Below are 20,462 nucleotides of genomic sequence, written 5' to 3'. Positions count from 1 at the left end.
GCAGCTGGGGGGAGGGAGGAGGAATTTTCTGGCTAAGGCAAGAAAGGGCCTTTTCCTGTTTGTGCCTTTTACCTACAAGCCTCCCTCCCATTTCATTTTGCAGCTGTTATGATGGTCGGTCATACAGCCCGATATTTAGGCTGGATTTGGCATTTTTGTCCACATATGGAATCCTTCCAAGCAGCTGGCGTGGGCAGATGTGGATGATGGATGGGGCTCCAAGGGGCTCTGCAGCATGGCAGCTGTCCCAAGTCAAGCCGCCTTTTTTAATTGACCATTTTGTCAATGCCCAGGGTGCTCAAGTGGCGCTCCAGGGTATTTTGGGATCCTGCCTTTTTACAGAGAGAGAGAGAGAGAGAGAGAACTGAAGGCAGAGAACATACCTAATCCTAATGCCTGTTATTTTCCCCAACACAACATCCCTGTGAGGTGGGGCTGAGAAAGTGACTGACTTAAAATCACCCATCTAGTTTCATGCTTAAGGTGGGACTAGTAGAGGGAAGCCCCCTTGACCCAGGTCAGGACACTTCCCTGGTTAATGACTAACCTGCCTTAATCCTGGCTTAATCTATTGAGTTAAGTAAGAGAAGAGGGATGGATCCAGGCCAGGCTTTCGGCGGTTTCAAACTAAAGAGGTTTTTTAGCCTTAAGAACTGCCGTCTAATTCCTGGCTTCCCCAGGACTGAAACAGGAAGACCTTTGGGAGCAAGAAACGATTTGCCGAAGCCACTGGCGTCTCTGGCGGGATTTCACATCCAGCATTCCGCGCCTGGGAGCCTCTTGCCCGCTTTTCTAAGAATTTCCCTTTGGGCGAAAGTTGTTTGACGCGAGGCAACGCCCTCCACCGCAGCCCCGTCTCCGCCCGGCCTCTCCTCACTTGGGGGTCCCTGGGAGGGCCCGACACCCGCTCGGTGGATGGGGGGGGCGGCCCCCGTCCTGGCCCCCAAGGAAGCGGCCGCAGATGCGGGGAGGCTCCGCTGAGGCTGCGGGCCGGCCATTCCGCCACTGGGCTGTAGGGGGCGCCCGGGACGCCCGCGGCTCCTCCCCGGCCCAGCCCAGCCCACCAGACAGACGAGGAGGCTGCTCCAGGTGCCCTCGGCTCACGGCGCCGCGCAGGTAGGCTCTCCGGGCGGGTCGGCAGAGCAGGGCTGGACGGGCGGGGGAGCGGAGCGGGCGGGGCGGGGGGCGGCGAAGGCGGGTTGTCCCTCTCCAGCCACCGCCTCCCCCCCTCCCCCGGCGATGCAGCTCAGTTGGTGGGAATCCCTCGACGCCTGGTGAGGGGGGGCAGCTGAGTTGGGGGCTTGTCCGGGAAGCTGAGTGACCAAGGAGGCTCTGGGAGAGAGCCGAAGAGACCCCCCCCACCCCGCCCCCCGTGGTGTTGCCACAGCTGGGGAAGATGGCAACGTCCTGGGATGCCGGGATGCCCAGGGGGGATGAAGCCCTTCCTCTGGGGCCCAAGGCAGCTTGGCCGGCCAGTGGCCCCTGTGCCCCATGGGGCATTGCCAGAGTCGTTCCTCCCGGGGGGCCAAAGCCTCCTGGCTGACCCACAAGGCCCTCGGAGGGGGAGAACAGCCGGCCTTCCTAGCACAGCGCTGCCTCTTCCCAAAAGGGAAGTTTGTTTGTTTGTTTGCCTTTGAAGGTGTCTCTCACCGGCTTGGCTTGTTTCTGTTTCATTTTGTCTGCCTCTGAGAAGGACCGGCTGGCTGCAAAACTCTTGTGGCTTGAGGCTATTGTGCGCACTCTGTACATGGGCCCCAGCTGCCCCAGCCCTGCCCAGGCCCTTGGGGGGCGAGAGACTGTTTGCCCCGGAGCCCCTCGGAGCAGCTTCAAAGCCCTTTGGGGGCTCTGCTCCCAAACCTGTGCCCAAACCGAGGGACCCTTGGGGGCTTCGCATGCTGCAGGATCTCCCAGCCTGACAGTTTTGCACCCTGCAGACTGATAGAAAGCAGCTGGGACTCCCCTGGCGGAAAAGAAGCAGGAGGAGGCTCCTCAGGGGCCCCCAAGGGGAATTGTGGCTGCCAAAAGGGAAAGGCGACCGTTTGTCCCAACAGGCACCTCTGCTGAAGGTGAGATGATCTCAAAAGCTGTTAATTTCATTATGTCTTGACTTGCAATAATCTCCCAAATAGAGATGTTGTGCAGCCTGTTGCCTGCTGGAAGCCTAATCAATTTAGTTTGGCACAGGCTCTGTGGGCTGAAGCCATCTCCTTCCAATGGCCGTGAAATGGGTGGACGCTGAAGGGGCCCCCAGATTCTCACTTTGCCTTCTAGGCTGAATGTCCCAGGGAGGAGAATCCGGGCGCCTGGAGAGCAGAGTTTCCAGGAAAAGAATCCCAGATCCCTTTGAACCTTTCTCGGGGGACGTTCACCCCCCCCTCATTGCCGCTCCAAGGGCATCTCCGCCAAGGGGCCATTTGTTCCACCCAGGACCCATCGGAGTCCTTCTGTGGTTCCTCTTTTGGCCTTAATTGTATTTTGATTCCTGATTGGATGCCCCAAGGACATTTCCTCCACCGATTCATTTGTCTCTGGCTTTAGGTTGGCCCTTTGCTGCTTGCAGCTTCATTTTGGTTCAGCCAAAGATAATCTCAGGTATTCTGCTAGGGTTTCAAAAAGTGGATCAGCCACATTTTAAGGAGATTAGAACAAAATCCTTTTTTTTAAAAAGTGGGCTTAAAGGGTGTCCTCCAATCTGGCTGAGGCCCTTTTTTTTTTTTTGGTAGAGATCCAATAGATGAGAGCATCCCATCTTCTCCTGAGTAAATTGGGGGGGGGGGGGGGAGGCGCTCAGGCAGGGGAACCAAGGGGGTTTGGTTGTACTGAGTCAGAATTGGGTTGGAAAAAGCTGGAGCGATCCAGGTGTCAGGAGGGGCATCAGCACCAACTATGCTGCTGCTGCAGGGGGACACATTGCTGGATTAAAATCACCTTGGCAGAAATGCCTGGTCCTTCAGAGGCCCTGCACTCTCTTTCCACCCTCCACCCCCACCCCCCCGACAGGGTCCTTCAAAAGTCTGCTTAGGTTATCCCCATTTTACAATGTGAAAACTGAGTCTAAGCAAGCAAGCTTCTCTGCCACTAGAAAACTTCGGGAGTGCCCAGAAAAAGATTCTGCCCCTTCTGGTCTTTTCCAGCATATGGTCAGCAGCCTCCCTGGGGCCCATCTGTCCAGCTCTCTCCCTTTGCAGGCATCTCAGCTTCTCCTGGGCTGGGCTGGGCTCTGCCTGTCCTGGCCCAGAGCACCTTAGGGGTGGGAGGGTGGACTAGGGAGGCCCTGGGAGAGGAAGTGGCTTGTGTTGAGGATGGGCCGGGGCTCCTGCTCCCGGACCCCCAGCCCCACCAGGCCAGCCTGTGTGGCGGCCTCCGGGGGGGGGGTTAGTACATACGCAGTTAAGTTGGGTCCCACGTAAAGCAGGCCACTGTGCCCCTATTGTACTAATCCACGCTTTTGAGACGCTGAATTGTTATGATACATACCAGTCCAGGAAATTAAATCTAAATGGGAGCCTGATGGACCATATCTGGCTTTAATCTCTTGGCGGAAATGCGGGAGAGAAGTTTAACCAAAGGAAGACAGAAATGAGCAGATGCTTTAAAAGGCTGTTTCTTCTTTGCCTTCCCTTCTCAGCTTGCAGGGCACAGACTCCAGGGATGGCCGTGTTTAAACAGCAGAAGGTGGACGACCTGTATGAAATCGGGGAGGAGCTCGGCAGGTAAGCCCCAATCCGGTTCCAACCTTTCATCTCAATTCAGGGACTTCTTCGCTGTTATGTTTCTCTGCCACAGAAATGCACCCCCCATAGTGGGCTTCTAGGGGGTCGCCTGGCAGAGGGGCTGCTAAGTGAAAGGAAGAAGAATCGTCTTCTCTGTGGAATGCTGGCTGCTCTATTTAGAAGGCTTGGCATGAAGAGGCCATTTTTGTCTTGCCTGATATTTCCACACTTTGATGGGGGTGGGGGGGTGGGGACCTGAAAGCGCCTGAAATACACATTCACAAGACACTCGCTGGCCTGAACTGGGCTGCATGATCCCACTCCCTGGGCTTGCTGGGCAGAGATGGAAAACCATTTCCTCCTCGTGTGAACTAGGAGCACTTCTGACGCTTGGGGTCTGAAGGCGGCTGTCTGGGGCCAGAGCCCTGATGGTATCAGGAGGAGCCAGCCTCAGAAAAACGCCTGCAGGGACCTGCCTCCTGCTTGGTTCCACCAAAGGAGCCTCCAACAGCCTCCCTGGGGAGACACGCAGCAGTTCCAGGCGGTGACAGTTGTGTCTGGCCAGTGGAGGGATTGCCAGGACCATCCCAGAGCAAAGAAGCTTTCAGCCGGCAGCTCAGGATTGGGAAGTGGCGTGACTGCCCTGCCCGCCTTGTTCCTTGTGTCAGAGCTGGAGGCTGCCTTCTCCTGGCACAGCAGCCAGATGGTTCCGAAACAGCCCTGCAGGGGCCCCTACCTGGCTTGGGCCCCTGAGCCCAACCTGCCTCTTGGTGAAAGGGTGTCCCCAGCAGGGACCTTCCTCTGGGGCAGCAGCCGGTTGGCGCTCCTGCCAGCTTTGTGTACCTTTGTCAAGTGGTGGAAAGAGGAAGCCGCTCAGGGCATGAATCAAAGCTTGTTCCAGTCATGTAATTTCCTGAGCCAAAAGGTTTTGGAATTGCAATTCTGCCCCAGGGCAGGCGGCCCATCCCTTGCAGATTGCTAGCTGACTTCACGGGGTCCAGAATGAACCTGGAAAAGTACCGGGGGTGCCCCAGTTGCTTAGGACTGTGGGGGTCTCTCCAGTGATGCCCAGATAGGCCACCACGTGGTCGGCCAGTGGCCGGTGGAGATTTAGCAGCTTTTGGGGGCAGCGGCTCTTCCTGGGCCCTCAGTGGCCACTGGCTGCCCTGGGCACTTGGGATGCAGAGCACTAGGGTCATGTTGCCCAGAACGTCCCTCGATGTCATGGCTCCCTGGTTCTGTGGGCAGCAGCCATTCGGGTGACTTCATGCTTCACTTTGGATGGGTTCCAAGGGGGTTGTTTGCAGTCAGAAAGTGGGTGTGTCGTTGTGGAAGACTTTGCTACGAACAGTTGACCAAGGGAGGTCTCGGCCAGCCTGCCCAGCTCTCCTCCTAGCAGTCAAGGGCTGGACTTCACGTTTCTGAAAATGAGGGATGAGCAGTCGCTCCCCTAGTTCTTCCCCGTGAGATGGGCTTCTCTCGCCCCAGGAAGAACCTTTGGGGACTGGGATGCCCTTTCTGCTCTTGGCATCCTGAAGGGCTCCACTGGATCCAGTGAATAATCAATTAGTCGAAGGGCACGACGGTTTGGGAAGATCCTGGTGGGCAGATCCCCTCCCCACTCAGCCCCTGTCAGAGGACCCAGGGAGGGGTGAGCAACCTCGTGATAAGGGCGGAGGCTGCAATGGGGCCCAAGGTCACGCTGGGCGTTGGCCAGTTCCTGAGCACGGAGGCCTGTGCTAGAAGGAAGCCAAGGGCCGCTGGCCTGAATTGGGGCAAAGAGGAGCGATAACCAGGCAGCAGTCAGAACACCCGGCAGGAGCTTCCAGAAGTGATGGGATTGCAGTTCCGATCATCCCCACCCCCACCCCCCACTTGCCAGATTAAGGACCAACTTGAGGAGCCTGGTTTCTGGGGCGCTTACATTGGCGGTTGGATAGGCGAGGGGCTGCTTCTGAAGAAGCCACCATTGGGTCTGGCATTGTGTGGATGGCCAGTTGGGGCTAATCCAAGTACGGTTGGCTCTCTCCAGGATCCCAGACAAGAGTGGCTTGTGCAAAAGCAGGTGTGATGAGTCATTGGGCGCCCAGGTGAGGCAGGAGCACCTGGATGAGTGTTGTGTCCCACCTAACAATGGTTGGGCGTATGTTGAGCAGGCTGATTCTCACGGGTGCAGGCGAAGGAGCGGGGGAGCAGGCTGGGGTTCCCATCCCAGCTGAGATTCCCTATAAGCACTGACTCTGGGTGCAGCCCCCGTCAGCCCAGGGAGCCTCGGTGGTCAGTGGCTGGCCTCGGCCAGGAGAAAGGGGTCTGAAGGGCCAAAGGCGGCTGCGCTCAACTGAGATACGTGCAAAGAGCACAGCGAGCAGGCTTTGGCCCCCGGAGCCTGTCTAGCCCCCCTCTCTTGCCCCCTCCCCCAGTGGGAAGGGGGCCAGCCAGGGGGCCGACTCAGCCGTGGGTGAGTCAGGTTTGCTCACTTCAGCCGCTGTTTGCATTTCTGGGCTGGAACTCTGAGTGGGATTCTGGCCTGGCATTTGGCCCACAAAGTGCCCGTCCAGCCTCACAGGAGCTGCTTTACTGTGCTGCCGGTGGGGTCCCTTTGTTCCCCCACACACACACACACACAACCCCCCCGGGCCTTTTTCTCTTTGGAAGGCAGCCGCCTTGGCAACAAAGGGCGAGTTGTGGGCAGCCTTTGGGCCAATGAATGGACTAAAAAAAGAGCCCCCCCCAACTCCGCCCCCCCCCCCCAGTCTCACTGCTGCTGCTGCTGCTGCTGCTCTGTGTCAGAAGGGGCGGGGCTGTTCAGCCTCTCCTGGGATGGCTCTTTCTGGAGGTTTCCCAGGGGAATCTGGGGGCTGCATTCCTTGCCTTGCAAAACTTGGCTTTTGACAAAATACATGGAATCGCAGGGGGGCAGCCCCTCCTTTCTCCACAGGCAGCCCCCCACCAGATGTCATGGGGTGACTTGGGGTCTCTCAGCCCAGCCCACCTTGCAGGGTTGTTCTTAAGGGGATGAAATAAAGGGTGATGCTTGGCCCCAAAGAGGGTCTCCTGCGTGGCCTGTGGGGCTGCCGACGGGAATAGCTGCAATGTTTCCACCCGGCACCAGGTTTGGACTCCAGATCCCATGGTCCCCAAATAGGGTGGGAGGCTTTCCTCCCTCCAATTACTCCTGGCGCCTCCATGGCCTTATTTGCTGATCTCCGGATTCTGCCCTTCGCCCTTTGCCACTCTTCACAGTTCGGCCATGGCGCCCCCTGAGAAACCAGCCTTCCGTTCCGCTGCCCCCGGCCCCTCGCTGGGCCCTTCAGAACGGCCACCTCTTCTCATTCCGGGCACAGCTGCTCCGGCTCCCTGTCTATCTTTAGCCTCTGGGAGGGTCATTCTGGCCATCAGGAAAGGCAGTTGAGACCAGGGGGAAGCAGGGGGTGGGGAGAGGAGGCCGCTGGATCAGCTGCCCACCCCCACCAGGCCTCTTGTGCAGCACCCAGGGAGCCTGGCTGGCAACAGGGCACCAGCCTTGGACGAGGACTGACCCAGGCCAACTTCGCAGAATCAAGAAAGGGCGGCCGAGGAAAGCCCGGGTGGGTGGGCCTCGATGTCTGGGCACTGCTCAGTCCAGGGGGCTCTGCTCCTGAAGAGGGGATTTTATTGTGGTCCCCAGATTCCCCACCCTTGGGCAAGGGGGGGAGGAACCAGCAGCCTCACTTAACAAGGGACCAATCGATGGGGTCCCCCTTTGACAGTGGAGCAGCCCAAACAGATTTGCTCTAACAGACCTGGGAAACTTGCTTTTGGGGGGCCAGCTGGCATTTTGAGAAGCAAACAAGCCTTTACTGGATTCACACAGCCACAACGATGGTTTCAGCCCTCCATGCTGGGGATCGCAGCTACAGACCGACTTCAACCCCCCTCCGTCCCTTTACGACTCGCCTTTATGTACGAAGTCCTGCCATATCCTGCAGTGGGGGCCTCTAACTGGGTGACCTCAGCTAGGTTGGATAACGGGTCCCATCATCCCCAGCCAGCCGAGGTGGGCAAAGAAGCCTGTTTTGCAGCGTGTGAATGCTCTCCCGCTGAAGTCATCTGGCCAGGGTAAAGAAGGCAGGCAGCTGGACAGCCTCCTCCTGTCGCCTGCCCCAGGCGGGCTCTGGGTGGTGCCACCAAGTCTGGCGGAAGCTGCCAGTAGAGTAGAGGAGCCCCCCCCCCACTTCTCCCCTGCCCGACTTTCTACTTTTGAGCTGAGCATCGCTTTGGCCCATCTGGGACCGGATTTTGCGCTCCCAGCTCAGAGCACCTGCCTCTGCTGAGCATCAGGGCTCTTAAGGCACCTCCAAAAATACCCCCTGCCCGTCATGCCCAGCACGTGATGTGATGCCAATGTTTAGATGGCATGCAACCCTCGCCCGCCGGTCATCTGAATATGCTTTTTCCAGTTCAAATGGGCTTGCAACCTGGGTCTCAAATGCCGAGAACGCTCAACTTCCCCAGTTTCAGACAAGACGGGGTGGGGTGGACAGGGGGGCTTCTGCTTATTCTCAGCCAGAAAGAGCCCCCACCCCATTGCTTATTTCCAGAGGCCACAAAGCCTAGCGCCATCTGGTGTCTCAGTTGCATTACTGCACTATCCACACAGCTGGCACCTCATGCCCCTGGGACCTTTGTGAGTTGGGATATTCCGAGAAGAGGTCAGAGGGGGTCCATCTCTCGCAGAGGGGGGAGGGGGCCTTTGCCTGTTCTACAGCCTCCCCTCCTCTGGGGAAGGGGTTTGAGGAAGGATTTGTGCAGCAGCTTCCTCCTTTTGAGCTTCAGAAGAGCTTCGTGCGAGGAGGCCCCTCGAGGCACATTTCTTCACATCTGGAGGGAAGAGGGCATGGGGGAGCCTCCCACCCTTCAGGCTGTGGTGTTGGCTCATCTGGCCTCTGTTTCCTGAAAGGCCTGCCAGCCACGCAGAAAGGCTGCCCCATCAAGCCTTGTCAGCATTTCTCCCCAAAATGAAAAGCAACATGTAAAGGGAGATTCAGTCATCCAGACCAAAAGTATCTAAAAAGATTCAATCATGGCAACTGGACCAAAGTTGAGTTAAAAAATTCTCTGACTCTCTGCCTATCATTTTGACTGAAGAAGTTACTTGGATGAGTAGTGAAACATCTCAGTTTTAATAAACTTTGGTCCAGTTGCCATGACCTCACCTTTTAGATGCTTTTGGCCCGGATGACTGAATCTTCATTACATCTTGGAATGCCTGCCATTGTCCAGCCCTCATCTGGCACCCGTTTCCGTTAGCCGGGAGGGATGGGGAGCATCCAGGGAGCCTCCCCTCTGTCTCACCATCTCACTCCCGAGTAACCCTGTCCGGTGGCTTTGCTTGCAGCGGGCAATTTGCCATTGTGAAGCGGTGCCGGGAGAAGGCCACGGGGCTGGACTATGCAGCCAAGTTCATCAAGAAGCGGCAGAGCCGGGCCAGTCGCCGCGGGGTCCGGCGGGAGGAGATTGAGCGGGAGGTGAACATCCTGCAGCAGATTCTGCACAGCAGCATCATCCAGCTGCACGAGGTTTACGAGAACAAAACCGACGTGGTCCTTATCCTCGAGCTGTGAGTAGGGGATCTGGCGGGGTTGGCTGGTTTCCCCTCTCAGAGGAATCTTTGGGAATGGTGGAGCGCATTAACTATTTCATCATTGCCTGTGGAATTCTGAGAGTTGAAGTCCAAGGATCTTAAAGCCCCCCAGCTTGAGAAACACCAATCTATTTCATCAACACAGAGAATCCTCCAGTTTATGAGGCGATTCTGGGTCTCTGCTATCTTGTTTGCCTAAAATAAAAATTAATCTACCTGCAGATCAGTTTAGGGTTTCTGCTCTGCTTATCAAAATATTCTCTATTCACACATGCAATCGGGCGAACCGGTAGTAAAAAAAAAAAAGCCACCGGTTGGTTGAACTGGTAGTTTAAAAAGCTACCGGTTCCTCCCAACTGGCGGTATCCTGACAATCAGCTGTGCCGCACGGTTTAGCTTTGCTAGAAAGCAGGAAATTACGCGGCACAGCTGATTCCCTCCCTCGTTGTTCTACTTACCTTTCCAAGCCTCCTTTTGGTGCATACTGCACATGTGCATGCAGCATGCATTTGATGCGCACGCAGCGCGTGTTTGGTGGGCACTATGTATGCATGCAGCACGCATGCGTGGCCAGTGAATCGGTAGCAAACTGGTTCAGATTTCGCCACTGGCTGAGCCAGAGAGTTTTCAAACCTGATTGGCTGGATTCAGCCAATCTCGAACCAGAGGAATCAAACAGTAGTGAAATGCTATCGGTTCGCATTGGTTTGGGTGAACTGGTAGTAAAAAAAAGCTACCGGTATTTCCGATGATCAGCTGTGCTGTGATTTAAAATCGCTAGAAAGCAGGAAATCCTGCTTTCTAGCGAATCTAAATCGCGCGGCACAGCTGTTTCCCCCCTCGCTCTTCTACTTACTTTCCCAAGCCTCTTTTTTCCATGTGCAGCGCACATTTGGGACATAATGCGCATGAGTGTGCGCACAGCGTGCATTTGGTGCACACTGCACGTGCATGCAGTGCACATTTGGCGCACACTGCATACACAGCCAGCACACCAGTTCATTTTTCACCACTGAGCTCAACCAAACCAACCACATAGTGCCTACACGTAGCTCCTCATGCATAAAAGCAGTGAATGTCCCCTTTCCTTGTTTATTTATAAATCCAGTTTTAATGAAGTGAATATTTTTTGAACAAGAAGGAAACTGTTCCAGGTTGTTGGTTCAGAACAAAGACAGGCTTTCCCAAATGGTTGGAGCTTGGAATATGAAGCTACAAACGCAAACTAGAAATGGATGCAAAACCCCCAGCCATCCTTTTAAGTGCAAAACGCCCAAATAACTCAGTTCTTCCATGTAAATATGGATTTGGGGTCTCTGCAAGTATTGAAATGCTCAGAGAGGGTCTCTAGAAGCCTGGATCAACACTGAGCACCGCCTTGCAATAAACTTCACTCACTTAAGCTTAGCGTCAATTATTCCATCCAAGTTTCTGGGTCACCATTATTGCTGGATTTTGACGGAATGCAAAGCACAGTTGTGTCTCTTGTCACAGTTACAGATCTGTCACACAATCCAGTTCTGCTTCAGGCAGGAACATTTGGGGGCATTTCTGGTTCTGGGACTAAACGAGACTCTCAGAGGGCAGAAAGGTTGAGAAAGCAATGTAAGCCTCACTCCGGAGCACAAATAGCTGCCCGATTTGTGAAAGGAAGTGGTCTCCTTTGAGAGATCTGTTCTCACAGGCAGGCTGCCAATTTGGGGGGGCTGCAGAAGGAGCCTCGGGTTGATCAGAGGACGGAGTCCCAGCCCATCCGGACGTGCCGTGATGGAGGCTGGGCTCAGTTGAGGAAAGAAGCAAATTTGGAAGTTTGCCACTTGTTTCTTTGTGGAACAAAACAAACTCAGTAAACAAGAGGTGCCTTATCCAAATTGCACCGTCTTCACAGGAGGAGCAGCAATTTGCTGAAAGAGAAGCCATCTTCCAACTTTTCAGGGTGTTTTTATGAGGACGGCTCATTTTAGGGCATCTTCCAGCCCAGGGAAGGAAAGACAAAGGAAGGCATCCTGGCTGTTTCTCCTTCCCACAATTGAGATTTTTATAAGTAATTCCCCGTATGTTTATAATGTTATTTCATTTGGGATGAATCGTCAGGTAGGCAATGAACACGGGGACCACCATGCGCTTCCTCCTCTTGATTTCGCAGAGTATCTGGAGGGGAACTTTTTGATTTCCTGGCCCAGAAAGAGTCGCTGAGTGAGGAGGAAGCCACACAGTTCATTAAGCAGATCCTGGACGGGGTCAACTACCTGCACACCAAGAAGATCGCCCATTTTGATTTAAAGGTGAATAGCCGCTGCCTCTAAAGCTCTTTTCCTCCCGTCCGGACAGTCCAGCCGGGGATGCAGCCCCCTGAGCCCCCCTCCCTCTCCGGCTCAGCCTGAGGGCTGACGCTCTTCCCTTCTCTGCTCTGCTTCTCATCCTAAAGCCTGAGAATATTATGCTGCTGGACAAAACCCTCCCCATTCCTCACATAAAGCTGATCGATTTTGGTCTGGCCCATGAAATAGAAGATGGAGTGGAGTTTAAGAATATTTTTGGGACGCCAGAATTCGTAGGTAAGTTGGTGCCCTTTTGCCCACAACTTATCCAGGGCCCTGGGTGGCAGGGTCTCTCAGTCTGGGGCCCTGCCATGTCTGCCAGGAATGCAGCTTCCTTCCTGGCTGAGGATGATGGGTCCTGGCTGTCTCTAACACGTCTGGGAGGCTTCAAGTTGGGGCAGGCAGCCTTTGTCTGTCTGACCTGGGGATCCACACTCTCCTTCCAGCTCCAGAAATCGTCAATTACGAGCCACTGGGACTGGCAGCTGATCTGTGGTGAGTCTTTTCTGCCTGCGTTTGCTGTCCCTCCAAGCCCCCTTCCTTAACCTGGTCTTCTTTGGTTGGGCTGCGGGTTGGTCCAGCTGATTTTTGCGGTCTGGATCAGCCTTTGAAAAGAAATCAGCAAGCAGAAGACAAGTTTGTTCGTTTTTTCCTACTGTTCACCTGACCGAGTGATTGGTTTTAGCACAAATCTGTGGGTGTGTTTTCTTTTTTCCCTTTTCCTCAGGAGCATTGGAGTCATCACTTATATATTGTAAGTACTGGATTATTAGTTCCCTTTATTTATTCATCTATTTATTTTTATCTGTTCCCTGCTATTTGCAACCCCACATTTCCTGCAAGAGGTACAATCAATGCCCTCTCCTCACTTTATCCTCACAACAACCCTGTAAGATCAGCCAGATTGGGAGGAAGAAACTTGTCTCAGGCTGTTGGTGCCAAAAGTGGAGGTGGGCTCCATTCCCCCAGCCCCTCCTGAGAAAGAGGTTGCATAGGCACTGGGAAGGGATGTCTCAGACCAGAGGGAATTATGGGGAGGGGGTGGGAGAGAAACAACAAGAATTGAGCTGCAAATCGGAAGAGAGTGTGAGGCTGTAACTGAGTATTACGCAGATTGGATGGATCTACATGCAACTAATTGTTGCGATTAAAAACATTCTTATAGACTAGCAAGGTGGCGGAGGGCAGGCAAATGGAGAAGTCAAGGCTGGCCCCGCAGGTCTCCTTGGGCAGGGGTGGGAGAAGATGATCCATAATGGGACTGCCCACTTTCTGCTCAGTTACCCCAGCAAAATGCCCAAAGCTGGCCAGTGTAAGTAAAAGTAAGCGCATAAGGCGGTTGGGAATCCCTGGGAACAGTTGCACAGGCCGCTCACCAGGTGGCAGCGTGGAGCTGTCCATGGTCTTGGGAAGGCTGCAGCTCAGGGATAGGAACCTCTGATGCCCATCAAGGGAGGAAGGCTTTGGGGGTCCCTGGCCATGGATCTCCCACCCACCCCAACCCAGCAGGCTACAGTTGCTCCCTCTTCCTGGCTTCTGTTGTGTGCGCCCAAATTCCTACCAAGGCAGGAAGAGGAGAGATAGCTCTGGATCTGGGCTACGGTTGGTCCTTCCGTCCTTCCTTCCTCCCTCCCTCCCTCCCTCCCTCCCTCCCTCCCTCCCTCCCTGTGGCAACTAAGCCACAAGGGAGCCTTCCTGGGCAACACAAATGCTTGTTTTGGTTTTATAACCAGATTCTCACAGGGCCCTTTCCTGTGGGCTCTTTGGCACATGGTACTTGGCTTCTTCTGTCTCCACCAGCCTGTCAAATCCACTCCTGATACTCTGGCCCTCCCTCCCTGCAACCCCCCCCCCCAATTCCCCATGCAGGCTGAGTGGTGCTTCTCCGTTCCTTGGAGAGACCAAGCAGGAGACGCTAGCTAACATCACTGCTGTCAGCTATGAATTTGATGAAGAATTCTTCAGCCACACCAGTGATCTGGCAAAAGATTTTATCCGGAAACTTCTGGTGAAAGATACACGGTACGTCGTCCCAAGTGTCTTGCCAGGACTGAGAGTCCTATGTCTAGCCCAGGAGGTGCCTAGATGACCACTGCATCTGAGAAGAAGCTGGAAAACCTTTGTGGGCTCTAAAGATGCCTCACTGGGACTCCTAGGAGAAAAGGGAAACACTGTTTTGGTTCAGCACAATTCGACTTAGGAGCCACAGGGCTCTGCTTAACTTCCGAAAAGGAAAAAATGGGCATTTATGGGGTGCTCTTCCTGGGCCCCTAATCTAAGAATGAATTTCCTATGAGTGCCTTCTTAGCTCTCAGACATGCTTCTTCAAAATAAGCATAGAAGGTGCATTGATTGTAGATAAACAGGCTTACGACCCCCTCCCCTCCCCTCCCATGTGCTTCCTGGACGGGCTCCGTATGGGTCTCATATTCGTGATTTGAGGCCTTTCCACAGATGTGTGCCATCCCTGCATGAGGCATTTGAAAGATGCTTCTGACTGGCAGCTCTTTCCCACATTGGTGGGGGGGATTCACTGAGGTCTTTCTCCACTTTTAGGAAACGACTCACAATCCAGGAAGCGCTCAGGCACCCCTGGATCAGGGTAAGTCAAGAAGGGACCGGGAGGTTTTACAGTGGATGGGAGGAGAACATCCAAGTGCTGTTGAAGTGGGACAGAAGTTGGTATGGCCCTCCCTAACTGGGCAGAGAAAGCCTCCCACCTCACCCAACCCAACCCCCCACCCATTTCATACCCTGATTTTCACCATTTAGCAGCATGAGGTCAATTTGGGGAATCCTTCTGTTTACTGTAGTTGTCCGCTGCAAAGCCTGCCTGGTGGCCAAGCTATATCTGAGGTCCTTTTCAGAGGACAGGAATAAAGCAATCGGGCCTAGCTTTCAAAAAAAAAAAATCTTCTCTTGAACATATTATTATTCCAGACTTGAGATACAATTTTCTGTCCTGGCACACACTGAATTCTCCGTACCACTCTCTGCTGTTGGCATGGAATGATGCAGTTGGTTATCTCGGCTTTGCTTGAATGTAGAATCCTTCCCTCCTGCCCTTCTTGAAGTCAGTGGGTGCTTGTGGGTGCAACTTTCCAGGAAGAACTAGAAGAAGGGAGAGCCGCCTCGGGGATCAGTCCCCCCTTCCTTTTGCATGCCAAAGCCAGAAGGGGCATCTTGAGGTCAGCATTTCCCAGGTGAATTTTGGAAATTCCAAACCAATCATAGAATATCAAAAACCTATGAACACTGGCAGTCATTTGTAAACTGATCTGAATTTTTATTTTATTTTTGGAAATCCATGAAATGAGTTGGCACAAAATTCTCTCTTCGCTGGGCATCCCATGTAAGGCAGGCTCTGCCCCCAGTGCATTTTCCCTTTCGAGTGCTGGAATTTAACTTTTCCTATGCCGCCTCCTATAAATGCTGGTGGGACTGTCCCAGCGATATTCTGTTTTGACAGAGGTTAGTCCAGAGCTGTGTACAGATGTGGATGTTGGCACGTAGTGAGGCCCTTTTCCTTGTGGGAACGCTCCTGTTTCACAAACGTTTTGCAAGAAAGATGCCAAATGCATGGAGAGGAGAGAGGACGTGCGCTTGCTTCTGGCACCTACTGCACGTGTGTGTATTTGCACCCTGGTGTGATGATGTTGATGTTGTGGTGTCTTTAGACCCCTGTGGTGAGATATCCTTGGTAAATAACCATCCTCCGGCTTCTCTCCAGTCCAAAGAAGACTCCAAAGTCCAAGGCCACAGGAGGACCGAGCACAGGCCGCTGAAGACCAAATGGCTGAGAGATTACACCATCAAAAGCCACTCCAGCATTCCTCCAAACAACACCTATGCCACCTTTGAACGCTTTGCCCATGTGGTAGAGGAGATCTCTGGCATGGAGAAGAGCGTCGGCATCCTGGCAGCCTCCCACGACTCCTTGCAAGGGGACATTGATGCGCTGGTCTCCATCTACAACGAGAAGGAAGCTTGGTACAAGGAGGAGCATGAAAGCGTGAAGCATGAGCTTTCCCAGCTGAAGTACGAATATCGCAAGATTGACTCTCTGAAGAAGCACCTGAAGGACGACATCCAGACAGTGGGTGCCAACCTTGCTGGGGTCGCGGAGAGATACATGGGCCGGCAGTCGCACTACGAACGGCTGAGCAAGGAGCTGTCGGAAGAACTCCAGTGGATCCAAGACTTAACGGGCAGCTTCTGGTCCGAGGGCTGCGATGAAAGCTATGCCCCAGCCAGCTTCGGCTGTGTCTTCCAGAAGGACCTCAATGAGCTGCTGAACAGGTCCTGCTACGAAGAATTCCTGGCGGCCTTAAACTTGGGCATGACAAAATCCAGTCAGTGATGCTGCTGAAAACAGAGATATTTATGCTGCTGCTTCAGTCCGAATCAGTGAGGAATTGCTTGGATGGGAGCCTGCGTGCTGAACTCACACGATTAGGTTTATTTTTGAACAATGTTATTTGACGGTTGAGTCCCAATTTCTAATAAGGCTCTGCATCTTTTTTTTCAAAGCTTGCCCTATTTTTATCCTTTGGGAGTTGACCTGAGCTTACCCTCGCCACTGAAGGCCTCCTCAAGGCTCGACTGTAGTTCAGCATCCTTAAAAGCTTTTTATTTATTGCTGAGTTGCTGCTGTAAATAAATAGCCATTGATTTTCTTTTGTTTTGAAAGTCTGTATGAAAGTATTTTTTAATAACGGAGCCAGATGTGAAGTCTCTTGGGCTCTGCAAAGTGCTCTCTGCAGGCTTTCTGGCTGAAAGTCAATCTTGCAAATACCTTGGAGAATAAACGGAGGATTCAGAATAAATTTGCACACATCCCTGTCACCTCACACCTGCTGCTGCGTAAGGCAGGACCTTCAGCCTGGATTTTTATCTCATTCCAAACAAACAAACTGCTTCCTCTCAATTAAGACATGAGATCTCTCTGTAATGGGGGAACTAATTTTTGTATACAGATAATTGGAAAATGAACGAGGGAGCGACATGGAAGACACGCTATCTGGCTTGCTGTTCTGCTCATCTCCTTCAGAGAGCTTACATTCTGCCACCTCTGTAACTAATCTCAGAGAACGAGACTCAATAAATATTTGTTTAGTGCAATGTGCTTTCTAGACAGAGCTTGTGTTCAGATGACCTGAAGATGATCTTGCTCCTTCTGGCAAATTCTGCTTGGTCCTAGGCGAGGGGCCTTCCTCACTCAGAAATTATTCCCTCTCAGGTCGGCTGTAGTAGACTCTAAAGGCTTAAGAGCTGCTCAATGAAGGGTGAAAAGGAAGGGGAGGGAAGTTTTAGCAGAAAATGGAGGAACTGAAGCTGAAATAAGCGGGTGTGGGGGGCACTTAGACACCAGCTGCTTGGTGGGCCCTCGTCTTCTCAAGCCCAGGAAAGCTACGGAAGGAAGCTCAGTTGTAGTTGAGACTGAGCCTCCTCAACCTTCAACCCAGGCAAATGTCTCCCTGTGCCTGAAGCTTTCAACTTAGTGCTGTACTACTTCTTAACATTTATACCCCATCCAAAGTCTTATGGAGTTGGGCAGCAGATATAGTAAATAAATAAAAACGCAGTAAGTAAATAAATTTTTGAGAGAGCAGCTTGGTCAGCTGTTTGTAGTTCTTCCTCAGGCAAGATTTATATACCTGAATATGGGCTCATATTTCAGTGGCAAAACATTTGAATCTGTAGGGTTGTTAGGGCAGGGTGATGGTCCTACAATAATTTTATACGGGATATTTAGTGTATCCAGCACATTACAAAAACAAGGCGATGGGTCTTACTCTAAGGAACTGGAAGACTAAAATCTAGCACCTGCATAGGAAGGACTAGAGAGAAAACAGGTGAACAAGGGGGCTGAGGTTAAGGAAAAAGCCAGCCTAAATGTGAACCAGGCAATGCCTGGCACATTTGAGCACTGTCTCCTTGGGGGGGGGGCAGGGGAGGCTGGGCCTGACTTTGTCGCCTCTTGTCTCCAGCCCATGGACAACCACCAAGCCACGGTAAGGCGGGAGTCAGTCATTAACTTGGAGAACTTCAAAAAGCAGTATGCCAGGAGGCGGTGGAAGGTAAGAACCTGAGATGTGACATCAGGGAACAGAAATGAGAGACCCCAAGAGCTGCCAGGGAGTCCATGCCATGCAGCTTCCCTTGTGAGCTTGTAAAGACCCTTCCTTTGGGGAGAACTGGGGGCAAGAGGGGGAGGATTTCTCTGGAAGCCCCAAGCTCAGCAGCAATGGTCAAGGCCTATTTGGTCAGCCAATCAGCCTGGCTCCTGCTCCTTGGGACCTCGGGTAGAGGCTGCCTCTGGATCCTGTCCGGACTGGCCAGAGCAGGCCTTGAGAAGGGCGTGGGCTTCCTCTCCTCCTCCCAGGTATGTTTTCTGCTGCCTCGTTGCAAAGTGGGGGGATGTTTCTGAACTCAAGCCTTGTTAGAAAACAGCCTCGGTGGCCCTGTCCCGGGTGGCTCAGAGCATTGATGAGAATCTTCAGAAGAAGGAACAGGCAGCCAAGAGTTGGGAGAACATGGCATAAACCTTCCTGGTGTGGCTTCCAGAGGTGGCTATTTCTAGGAACCTGATTATTAGCATGAGGGTGTCCCTGAGTTGGGTTTCCAGTGGGTGACTGAGTGCCTCTCTCTCCCCAGCTCACCTACAGCATTGTGGCTCTGTGCAACCATTTATCTCGCTCGCTGGTGCGAAAAGTTCGCTTAATGCAAGAAGACAGTTTGGTAAGTAGGTTGAATGCAAAGAGTTGACAAGTGAAGAGTCCCACTTGGGCTCCCAGGGTCTGGCAATGCTGCCACCTCTTCCTCCTCTCTTGAGAGGTACAAGGACCTGGCCAACTTTAGGACCGGCCTGGGAACCTCACTGCCCCAGGATGGCTGGACTGCACTTCCCAGCACTCCCGAGTACCATTCAGCTCCTCCTGGGAGACTTACCGTTTCCCTCCATGTCGCAGAAGCTTGTACTGCAGGACTGTCCTGCAGCAAAGCTCTCTCAGCAGCGGCAACCCAGGCTTGATCCTGGTGAGGAGTTTTGCTCACGGGCTCCTTGCTGGTCTTGCCAAGGAAGAGTGCCTTGGGCTGGTCCTTGTGCACGTCAGCTGGGATTGTCCTCAAAGAGAGGACTTCTCCACCAGCAGCAGGTCTCCAGCCTGAAGGTCACACTGCTCTCTGTTTTAGCACCGTTGTGAAAGTGACCACGAAGACCTGCCCAGTCGAACGGCAGCGTCCCAATGTCTCCTGAGGCGGAGAAGCAGCATCTCATAACTGGGTTTCACCAGTTGGACTGCAGCGGCGAGAGCCGAGCTGGTGGGATGGGATGGTTGCCTTCCACACAGCCACAATATGGGACCCAAAGTTTCCTGCAGGAAGAGGTCCTGCAAAGAGCTGCCCCAGGACAGGAGGAGCCCAGATGTTCCTGCAGGAAAGGGGAGGAATGCCGTCTCTCCCTTCTGGGCAGTGCCAACTGGCCACCTGGCTGCCATCGTCTCTTCCGGCAGCAAGCAGACCATCTCTGGAGGAGTTGCCAATAGCTTGGTCAAGGCAGCAACGCTCCTCTGACCTCGTTTCACCCCAGATGTCTTTCTCAAGCTTGGCAACTTCAGGATGTGCGGACTTCAGCTCCCAGTACTCCCCAGCTGGCATCTTGAAATTGCCAAGGCTGATAAACCCTGAGCCAAAAAGATGCAGTGAATGTGGTGCCGAGAGGCTGGCCTCTTCACAGCTGGCTTTGAAAATCCCTGAAAGCCATGTGGACCTGAGAAGTAACAGGCAGCCCAGGGAATTCACGTATACGGAATGTATTACCATACATGGTGGACATGCCCAACAGCAAAAAAATTCTGGGTTAAAATTAAAAAGTGGCTGGAAGAAATAACTAATCAACATATAGACTGGAGACCAGCGACCTTCCTGTTGGGAATATTCAACACGTAATATAGTAAGGAAATAGGATACTTATTTTTACATATAATAGCAGCAGCCAGAATAGCTTACGCACAGAAATGGAAAAACGAGAATATACCAATGGAGGAGGAGGTGATAAACAAAGGATATTTAGGATAGAAAAAAGAAGTAAGAGAGAATGAGACAAAAAAGAAAAGTACAATTAAAAGAAACAAGGGGGGGGGAAGAAGAATGTAAATATGAGAAGAATAAGGAAACGAAGCTGGTATAAAGAAGGAATATATGCTTTATGTCAATGTATGTTATGTATTGTTCTTTTTTTGTTAAAAAAATAAAAAAAGTGGGGGGAAAAACAGGCAGCCCAGGCAATTCATGGCAACAACCTGCTTTCATTTTCTTTTGACCTTTTGAAGAGATGAGGATTCCACGGGATCCCTCCGGTCCCTGTTTGCCAGCAGCCTAAATGCTAAAAATACACATGGTGCAATGTTGGGCATAAGAGGAATGGAAGGAAGGAGGGACAGAGAGAAATAGGAAGGAGAAAGGAAAGAGGGAGGGAGGGAGGAACCTTGGCTGTACTCTCTCAGCTGGGTGACCAGTCAAGCAGGCTGAATCCCCTCGGCCACCTTTGGAAAGATGCAGCAGCCCCCAGGGAGCTCCGGCTTTTCCATAACCCTGGTGAGCTTCTTGCTTCAAATCTGGGCTCTTCCCCACATTGATTTCATTATTGATTCTTTGTGTGTGTCCCGTGTCTCCTAATGAGGTGGTTTCTCCAAAAATAAAAGTTATATATGGGGTAGCAGGTTCAGCAATGTTATTAGCATCACACCTCTAAAACTTCTGGGTTTCCCGATAGGCTGTGCATCGCAGGTCCTCTGCACGGAT

At 52.8% G+C, this 20,462-nt stretch overlaps 1 protein-coding gene across 4 annotated transcripts; it reads left to right on the top strand.

Moving 5' to 3' along the window:
- Positions 1–397: 397 nt before the first annotated feature.
- Positions 398–19,255, top strand: DAPK2 (death associated protein kinase 2). Of its 4 annotated transcripts, XM_058156670.1 has the most exons (13): positions 1,342–2,066; positions 2,539–2,592; positions 3,629–3,713; positions 9,091–9,312; positions 11,483–11,621; positions 11,765–11,894; positions 12,104–12,152; positions 12,385–12,411; positions 13,527–13,679; positions 14,214–14,259; positions 17,648–17,737; positions 18,315–18,398; positions 18,852–19,255. In XM_058156670.1, the coding sequence occupies exons 3-13, from the start codon at positions 3,652–3,654 to the stop codon at positions 18,936–18,938; spliced, it is 1,089 nt and encodes a 362-aa protein (XP_058012653.1). In that variant the 5' UTR covers positions 1,342–2,066; positions 2,539–2,592; positions 3,629–3,651; the 3' UTR covers positions 18,939–19,255. The 4 variants fall into 4 exon arrangements, with proteins under 4 accessions (XP_058012649.1, XP_058012652.1, XP_058012651.1 ...); XM_058156666.1 differs by lacking the exons at positions 17,648–17,737; positions 18,315–18,398; positions 18,852–19,255 and adding exons at positions 398–1,116; positions 15,388–17,629 and having other exon boundaries at positions 1,935–2,066; XM_058156669.1 differs by lacking the exons at positions 1,342–2,066; positions 2,539–2,592; positions 17,648–17,737; positions 18,315–18,398; positions 18,852–19,255 and adding exons at positions 398–1,116; positions 15,388–17,629.
- Positions 19,256–20,462: the final 1,207 nt, after the last annotated feature.

Source organism: Ahaetulla prasina, chromosome 13 (assembly GCF_028640845.1).
Source record: "Ahaetulla prasina isolate Xishuangbanna chromosome 13, ASM2864084v1, whole genome shotgun sequence".
NCBI lineage: Eukaryota > Metazoa > Chordata > Lepidosauria > Squamata > Colubridae > Ahaetulla > Ahaetulla prasina.
This window is presented reverse-complemented; position numbering and strand designations above follow the sequence as displayed.